The sequence below is a fragment of the Bos indicus x Bos taurus genome, chromosome 11 (assembly GCF_003369695.1).
Source record: "Bos indicus x Bos taurus breed Angus x Brahman F1 hybrid chromosome 11, Bos_hybrid_MaternalHap_v2.0, whole genome shotgun sequence".
Taxonomy (NCBI): domain Eukaryota; kingdom Metazoa; phylum Chordata; class Mammalia; order Artiodactyla; family Bovidae; genus Bos; species Bos indicus x Bos taurus.
Genome location: NC_040086.1, coordinates 10,430,337 through 10,439,791, shown reverse-complemented (window position 1 = coordinate 10,439,791; position 9,455 = coordinate 10,430,337). Strand labels below are relative to the sequence as shown.

The 9,455-nt window shown below is 49.1% G+C and overlaps 1 protein-coding gene across 1 annotated transcript; it reads right to left on the bottom strand.

The window, feature by feature from the left end:
* Window positions 1-784: 784 nt before the first annotated feature.
* On the bottom strand, window positions 785-8,804 carry BOLA3 (bolA family member 3). The gene is made up of 4 exons (XM_027554856.1): window positions 8,675-8,804; window positions 5,962-6,085; window positions 3,884-3,972; window positions 785-1,203 (listed from the first exon to the last, which is right to left on the bottom strand). The coding sequence occupies exons 1-4, from the start codon at window positions 8,726-8,728 to the stop codon at window positions 1,138-1,140; spliced, it is 333 nt and encodes a 110-aa protein (XP_027410657.1). The 5' UTR covers window positions 8,729-8,804; the 3' UTR covers window positions 785-1,137.
* Window positions 8,805-9,455: the final 651 nt, after the last annotated feature.

Sequence of the window (9,455 nt, the reverse complement as noted above, 5' to 3'; positions counted from 1 at the left end):
ACAGAGTGTCAGTGGATGTGATTTCTCAGTTTTCCAGCGGGGAGGCGGGAGCAGGCGAGCAGGAGCTGCATGCACTGTGCGGGGCAGGTGAACCCATCAGGGCTCTTGTTTGTAAGCATCAGACACTGACTAGGCCAGTGTGAGCAGAAAAGAATTTAGTGAAAGGACAGGGGGTTAATCGTAGAATTTCTGGCAACCCTGACGAACCAGCTTCTAAAAATGGACTGGAAGAGGAAGACAAAGCCCAAATCATGTTGCAGACAGCGTGATACCACCATGGACTCCAGAGATGATGGCCTATGACACAGCCACCTCCCAGAACACTGGACATTGCTGCCACAGCTGCCAAAATGGACAGGCCACTGCCCCTGCTTCACAGCGTCACTTGCTCCCAGCGCAGAGCTCAAGGCAGATCCATCTGATTGGCTGAGTCTAGATCATCTGCCTGTGCTTTGTTTGCCAAGGAGCTAGGAAGGCAAGCTTTTTCAGCTTCTGTCATGGGAGGTGGGCTCAACCTTCCACCAGGGTGCAAAGGGTGGGGGATCTTCACTCCTCAGAATCCAGAGGGTCCAGGCTCATTCTGGTAAGAAGTTTGGAGGGAAAGGGAAAGAGAGTGGTAAACTAAGGGAAGAGCAAAACCAAAGTCTTTCCTTTCTTTTCAGTAAGATGAAGGGACTGGAGCAGTTTCATAGAAGAGAAGAAACAAGAAAGTTTCTTGACAAGGAAGCTTCCACTCCATTCTGCCTCTAGCATCAGGACAGAACTGTTCAAAAGACAAGACCAGTTTGAATAAAAGGACATGTTTTGGAAATAAAGGAACTAAAAGCATTAGTCATGACCCTTCAAAAATTTCATATAGTCTTTCTTGGTCTGCTTCTATTAATTACATTATCCCCATGTTAAGAATGTTGCCTAGGCACAGAGCAGGATTCAGTACATATTTTGTAATGAAAAAAATTTTTACTTATCTGTTGCCTTTAATTTAATATCTAAATAGATAGCATATTCTTCTATAATTACAATATGGAAATGTCTATGAACAAAATAGATAAGTTTTTTGTCATATGCTGAGGAAGCACGGTGGTAGGAAGAGTCATCCGAAGTTTTAGCAGTAGCATCAACACAGCCAGGGTATGGTCAGTGTTTGGGGACAGAGGTAAATATCCGCAATCCATGCATACCTTTAATTTCTTCTTTTAGTGCCTAAGGAAGCAGAAGAGCATCATCATTGTTTTGTATTTGACATTGATTACAGTAAGTCTCTACTGGAATATTTTTATATATTAATAGCTTTATCTCTGTAGGACACTTTGCACACACACTTTCTTTAAACAATCTTCACCTTTTTTTTTTGGAAAACACTTTTTTTTGGAATCACTAAGTTCACTCAAAAATCAAAAGGCATAAAAAAGGCATGTTCTGAAGTCTCCCTCCCACAGTTGTCCCCGTTTCCACCTCCCTCCCAAATATAAAACTGTTGTTACTTGCATGTGTATCTTTCTGAGAATTTAAAAAATGCATATTCAAGCTAATATGAATATATATTCCACCCCACTACCTTTCTAAAACACAAACGATGGCATGTCAAACACACCGTTCCACACTCTGCGTTTCCCCCTAACGTAAGGTCTTTCCGTATCAGGCCCCTCATTCTTTTCGGTATCAGCACAGTGTTCCATTACATGCATTCTAACTTTTTAGGCTGCCCCGGTGAAGAGCTTCTAGGCTGCTCCTTGTGTTTTGCTCTTTGAGCAAAGAACGGCTGTTCTTTAAAACCACACTGAGGAGGCGTCCCTGGTGGCTCGGTGGTAAAAAATTCGCCTGCCCTTGCAGGAGATGTGGGTTTGATCCCTGATCCAGGAAGATCCCGCATGCTGCAGAGCAACTAAGCCCATACGCCGTAACTACTGAGCCTGAGCCTAGAGCCTGAGAACCGCAAGTGCTGGACCCCGTGCACCCTAGAGCCTTGCTGCCCAAGAGAAGCCACCACCACCAGAAGCCCTCCCGGCAGAGCCTGAGCGTAGCCCCCGCTCGCCACGACCAGAGAAAGGCCCTTGTAGCAAGGAAGACCCAGCTTAGCCAAAAATAAATAAATGAAAAAAAATTATATTAAAAAAAAAACCCACACTGGGAGTGCCCTGGTGGTCTAGTAGTTAAGAGTCAGCACTTTCACTACGGAGGCCTGGGTTCAATCCCTGGTTGGGGAACTTGAGATTTTGCAAGCTGAGCAGCTCAGCCAAACTTTTTAAAAATTACTTGAATAAAAGAAAAAAAAATATATAGCTTCATGTAAAAATATTTTTTAAACGAAACCATGCTCATCAGCACCAATTCGCCAATGTTACTCTAGATCAGAATAAATCAAGTTGTAAATTAGGAGGTTTGTTTAAGGCCACAAATGATGTCAGGGCCCGAGTGTAAATGAGGAACCACAATCAAATAGATACTTAGTCCCTGCAGCACCAGGACCTGAACGAGGCGGAGGTCAGGCTCAGGCCTTCCTCCCCTGCCGACCCTGCTCCCGTGGTGGTGGGTCATGCTGTGTAGCTGCCCCGGGTTAAAGGTACACCAGTACCAGGAGGTGAATTCTCTCAAGTGGAAAGTCTTTCAGGCATTAAACACTGAATTTCTCTGTAAAATAATAACCAAACCCAGGCCAGCTCTCCTTTCCCTCTATCAACTATGCTCCAATATAAAATAAAATTTACGAAAAAAGAAAACAGATGCAGGGCTGGCCTGCAGAGTCGGCTTCCTAGGGCAATGACAGACAAGTAAGCAAGGTGATCCAGCAAGGATGGGACCAGAGAGGGCGCATGTTCAGTAGGGGCCCACAGGAAACTTTGAGCCCAGGATGACATAGATGACATTCTCCCAAGCGGAGGCGATTGCTGTCCTGCCCCTTGGACTTGGTGCAGGCTCCTCACAGTGCTTACGGGTAAGATGGTGACGGCCACTGATGTTTCTGAAGGGCTCACCATGCATCCCGATACTCTTCTCAGTGCTTTACATGACTTTACCACTAATGCCTCCAAAGAGGCAAACCCTGTTACTCTCCCTGTTACAAATTAGGAAATTGAGGCAGCATGTGAGCCCAGCAAAGAAGTGAGGGAGGCGCAGCCCAGGCAGGAGGTCTGATCAGGGCCAAGGGCCAGAAGCATGGAGAGACCAATGGCCGGGGGCCGGAGGGAGGGTCCATGCCAAGAAGGGTGGGAAAGGCCTGGAAGAGTCGTTTGGAACACCTGGATTTGACTTTCGTGGCCAGAGCTGTGCTTTACAAAAGTTACACTAGTTTACAAAGTCCGACTTTCCAGAACGATAAACACACTGATGGAGGGGTTGAGTTTACAGACACAGGTGCAAGGGTCAAGGCTGGTATAAATTTAAAGTGAAATAAGCACAGATAATGAATACACTGGGCCTTAATCAGGTTAAATCTGATATTCCAGCCCCCTGCTGTTGTCATTGGGTCTGGGACAGCTGGAGCAGCTCTCAATCAGGCCATGCCTCAGTTTACCCACCTGTAAAGTAGTCCTAAAAGAGGCTTAAATGAAACCTTCAAATCTACAAGAACATGTATCTTTTTTTGTCTTATGTTTACAAACACTATTCAATATGCAATAATAACAGTAAACCTTGGTAGTACTATACAGGGAAATATAAAATAACTATTGGGTGGCCTGTTTTCCATTTTGAATAACATTCGTATTTGCCTACAGTACAATCCCAGATAGTTTCAGTTTATATTTTTCTCGATCCTGAGTCCTGTTCACATGATGTGGTGCTGCGTTATGCTTTCCTAGGATGGATAGTGCAATATTGTCTCCACTCGCAGGCCCTTTCAGATGCAAAGACGTGACAGAGAAGCACTGCTGCCTCTACTGACCTGATTAACCATCTGGTGCTGCTGGACAGTTCTCTTCTCCTTAAATTCTTCTGATTCAATTTTAATTTCATACATTGCCCCACAGCCTCCTGAAATAAATGTCATTTGAAAGTGTTTCAGTTATTAAGTTACAGCAGCCACAGTTCCTTATGTCCTTGAATAAGTACCACACAATCCAAAGAAGGTCTGAATGTCATCATTCAGCAGAAAGCTGCTAAGATTGTTAGACAACCATGGCTTACAATCTGACCCTGACCTCCTCCTGGCAGGCTGCCTCAATCCCAAATGTGCTCTTCCTTCTGCAAAGCACTTGTATCTGGTACTCAGCATTACTGCTTCCAGGGTAGGAAAGATAAGGCACAAAACACGCAAAGCCTAAGAAATGTCAGTTGCCTACTAGTTCCTTTTATTAAGCCAGCAAATGCCATGGAAGAAGGTGGGAGGGACTGAATTTCCATGTCCCACTTTCCAAAGGACCAGTAATTGGTATTTTTAAAAATGCAAAAACACATTAAAATCTGATTTGAAAACCACGTGCAGTCGTATCTGAAAGTAAAGGAATAAGGAAGTGTGAAAGAGATGATCCGAATGCTATCATTCAGCAGAGAGCTGAATGATATGGACACAGCATTACAATAAACAGTGAAGACGTGCTAATCACAGAGTTGGGCTCCCCACACCCCTGCTCTACAAGCTGAATTAAAGGTTTCCTCCCGGGGCTGTGGCAGGTAAGGGACAGCTCTCAAAGCAGAGTTTGTGTGGACCCATCTACCCCTACACCAAGCTTTGTCTCCATGTGGCTAGAGAGCTAGGGCTGATGAATGATAACAATAAAATGTGCTGCTCTAGCATGAAACAATTCAGCAAGAAAGTGCCATTCATTCAATAGGCTTTGTTAAGCTTTTCTTTGCTTCCCTGGTGGTTCAGACGGTAAAGCGTCTGCCTGCAATGCGGGAGACCCGGGTTCGATTCCTGGGTCGGGAAGATCCCCTGGAAAAGGAAATGACAATCCACTCCAGCACTCTTGCCTGGAAAATCCCATGGGCGGAGGAGCCTGATAGGCTACAGTCTATGGGGTCGCAAAGAGTCGGACACGACTGAGCGACTTCACTTATATGTTCTAGGAGACTAAGCTTTGGCTAAACCAAGGTTCCCAGCCTTGATCCCCTTTCTGCACTCTACCAGGACTAGGCAGAGCCAGAGCAGAGGTCAAGTTCCAGCTCTGCCCTAACTGGGCCTGTGGCAGGTACAAGACTGGTGACATGAAGACCTCAGCATTGCCCTGGGACCCCTGCAGAGGGCTCACTCAACCTGCCATTCTAACAGATCTTTAGATTGGTTCATTTCCTGTAGTGACCAGGATAAAAGGACTCTCTGAACTTTCTCCTAATCCTTGTAAAAGTTATGTTCTCAGAGAAGCCAGTGAGCCCTAGAGTAATGGAGAGTGATAAAGACTGTCTGGGTGTGGGAATCACCAACTCTTCCACAGGCGTGTCTGGATAAAGGCCTTATCTTTCCTGTCCAATGGGGGCAGATGTTGATTGCCCAGCCTGTTCCTAATACACAGTCAACCTGAACTTCTGAGGCCCCAGCGGTCATTCGAGAAAGGCGGGGCCTGGCTAGGGCTGGTCACTGGGCTCAGGACAGTCTCCCTGGGTCCTGATTCTGCCGCCACCTCCCTGTGAAGGGCCAGGCAAGTTCTTTGGCCTCTCTGGACTCATTCTTCCTGGAATCTGTTCCAGCTCTGGCATTCTAGGGTATCAGAAGAATGTGGGAAAATTAAAGTCTGGCTCATCTCAAAGTCAAACTGAAGACTGGAGCTGAGCCCCACAGTGACTGAAAGGAATCTAATCTGAGCCGGGCCAGGTTGGCAACCATGAGTCCTCGAAGTTCCCTGCTGAAGTCTCTGCATTCCCACCTCCACCCTTTCTGGGAGGCGAGGCCAAGGTCTATCTGTCCAAAATCCGTACATCCTGAGAAGCCACTGGTGGTGGGTATCCTCCAAGTCCCCTGCCCTCTTCCCCTCCAGCGAGTAAAATCCTACCAATCTCTGTGGGAAAGATGAGAGAAGACCTTACCTGAAATGTCAGTGACTTTGATAGCTGTAGCTCGAGGAAACTTTTCTTTGAGAATCTGGGTCACCTTGAGCTCCCCCTCGGTCTGTGAGGCAAACATACGCTGGGCCCAGTGGAGAAGAGGAAGCTGCCACAGAACAGAGGAGAGTCACTGTGCAGGCCCCTCTGACCTCCCCTGCAAGGCAGGGCCCTGGGCTAAACCGGGGGCACTGCATGGCATTGGATGCCCATTTAAGTTCCCCAGGATGCAGAATAAACTTTTTTTGAGGGAGGAGTGGAATTGTAAACAACTAACTTGGACTCCAGAGATAACAATTTCCCTAAGTTCATTCAACAGATGTTTATTCCTCATGATAGTGAGGTGCCTGAAGCACCAAGTGACATTCCCAAGGTTGGATCCCTTAGTAAGATGCAGACCCGGAGAGGCCAGGCATGCCCTGCTTGGGCAAGCATGCCACTGACCATGTACTAATGGGACCAAATAGCACCCACCCTTTAGGCCTGATTAACATTCCATATTCTCTCCAGTGGGGTATAACCTTGTGACCTACTGCTCAATAAGGCAGCTATTCTCTGCAATTCTTACTGGAAAGAAGAAACAGAATTCTATGAAAGGATCTGAAAGAGGAACATTTTTAGATTTTTTACCATTGGAAGTAACATTCTTCCCTCCCCCAGTGACTACCCTAAGGAGCCAGTGCTTCTGATGGGAATGTGTCTCAACCCTTAGGGATGTAGATGCAGAAAATCATGTCAGCAGCCCCTTGGCTAGGTTAAGCACATGCTGAAAAGAGAGACTGAAAATAGCATGGCAGGGACTTGCCTGGAGATCCAGTGGCTAAGACTCTGCACTTCCAATGGAGGGGGCCTGGGTTCGATCCCTGGTGGGGGAACTAGATCCCACATGCAGCAACTAAGAGTTCGCATGCTGCAACTAAAACTCCTGTATGCTGCAACAAAGATAAAAAAATTCTGCAGGCTTCAGCTAAGACCCAGTGCAGCCAAACAAATAAGTAAAAACAAATACTGAAAAAAAGAAAACAGAGTATGGCAGGGCTTCAGTGTCAGGGTAAAGATTTTGGACTTTTTACACAGGCTTCTTGATGCCAATGTAACAATGCCTTTTGAAGCAAGTCAGGAAAGATTCCTAGATAAGAGTATCCTTAAAAAGGGAATAGTACCAGGCTCCCTGGCTGGAGGAGGATGGTGGGTGGAGTGCTCTTCACATGCTGGTGCTGAAGGTACCATCCCTTCACCCCCTCAGTCTTGCCCATCCTCAGGCCTTTTCTGATGGCCTAGAGCAGGGTCCTGTGTTATAGAACTTCAGAGCACCTTCTTTAAAATACCCTGTGCACTGACTCTTTCACCAATTGGTCTTAGAGGCCAAGACATGGGTCTGTCCTGCTATTGCAGTCTTCCAGAACTGAGCCAGGGCAGGCCCCCAGGAGAACTTGAGTGATGGATGAATGAATGAATGAGCAGGGGTGAAAATCCATACAATTCAGGGCATATGTACTGTGTGGTCAGTTGCTCAGTCATGTCTGACTCTTTGCGACCCCATGGACTGTAGCCAGCCAGGCTCCTCTGGCCTTGAAGATTCTCCAGGCAAGAATACTGGAGTGGGTTGCCATGTTCTCCTCCAGGGGATCTTCCCAACCCAGGGATTGAAGCCAGGTTCCCCGCATTGCAGACACATTGTTTACCGGTTGAGCCACCAGAGAAAATGGGCATATGTACCAGGTACCCGCAAAGAAGTCCTGATTCTAGCAGGCAGCTGAAAATGCAGGTCAGGAGAAAGATCTGGAGGGACACTGAGTGCTGTTCAGAGGGACAGAAGCTTATGTTGTGGACCTGGGTAAGGCTGGGTGGACGGGAGACCTCCTCTGAAAACAGTGCCCTGGAGGTGGGGATGGGGGCAAAGGCAGAGGGTAGCCAGGTGGCAGGCAGGGTAGCCAGGTGGCAGGCAGCGCAGCAGTCATTAAAGGGTGAGAGTGGGGTTAGCACTATGACTCCTTGGGAAAAGTCTTTCCCTCATCTCTGCTGATCTACAGACAGCGGCCTTTAAACAAGCAATCTACTGACAAAACCCCTGGAATGTCGACTGTCCACAATGAAAGTCACCAGCAGCAGTGCCCTTCATGCTTGGGGGAGGCAGGTCCAAGAGAAGGAGGAATGTGAGAGGAAAGCAAAAGAAATGGATGGAGTGAAGGAAGAATGAATCAGCAACGGGGACAGAAAATTAGGAGAGCATATGGTGAGTGCCCTCTACTGGCTCCCTACTCCAGGAGTGTGAGATTTGGAAAGGGTCAAGGTCACAGAAGCCAGGAGGACGTTCCGGAGCCCTGACTCAGTCACAGGAACCAGCACGCACGCCGCGACTCCAGGCTCTGACTCCTTGTCTTCGGCTCGGTAAAGCAACATTGCCTTTTCCGTGCCTGCTGTATTACGACTGTTTATGTATCCGTTCCCTCGGCCTCAACCCCCACCCCGTTGGGGAGCTCCCCCAGCACGCGCCGGGCCTGACACTTCTCTCAGTACCCGTGGCCGGGGCCACTGAATGAATGAAGCAGCGAATCAATGAATGAGAGAAAGGAAGGCGAAGCCCCTGGCCCGGTGCGTCGCCCTCCGCAGGCCGTCTCTCCAAATCCCGCCCGCCCCGCGGTCCCAGCGCAGTTCCTGCCCCGGGGAGAGTGGCTCGGTCCCCGTCCGCGCTCACCCGGCGGGTTCCCCGAAGCAGAGGTACTGCCGCGGCCGGGCTCCACGCCGCCATGCCCGGCCGACGCGGCCCGCCGTCCGAGGTTGCCGCGTCGCCCGAAAGACGAGGAGTCCGGGACCAGAGCTGCCGCCGCCACGGGCGAGGCCGCCCCCTGCTGTCCGGAGGCCGCGAGCCGCCACGCACGCCCAGGACGCCCAGGGCCCCGCCGTCTGCCCTCTCACCTGGCTTCCTCTGCCTCCCAGCCCTCGCCTCCAGTGGGTCCTTCCGCCTCGGCCTAGAAGCCGGTGCTCGGACTCTCCCTCGCCACAAGGACCCTGGTGCCATAGGTGGAACGCCCGTATTCCTACTCTCCACCAGAAAACCTGCTGCTAAACGGAGGAGCTTCGACTTCTCGCTCCATGGGGGACCTGGGGGAGGATTTTAGGCAGGGGAGTCGTTTTCAGATTTGGGCTTTAGAAAGATCACTGGTCCCTGCGAAGAGCGGGGACAGTCGCAATGGTCCAGAGACTAAAGGCCTGAACAGCAGCAGGAATGGGAGGAGTGGACTCAGACACCTGGGAGGTGAATGAATGGACTGGAAGACGGTATTGGCGGGAGAGGCGATGAAGGTCAGGGATGACTCTCAGGTTTCTGGCTTGGACAGTGAAATGGGTAGGGGAGGACTAGGTTTGGGGTGAAGAGGGTCGACTAACTCAGTTTTGGATATCCCTGAATTTAAGGTGCCTGCAGGAAATGGCTCAGCAGAAGAGCCACTTGAGCCACAGACTTTGGATAGCCTGGC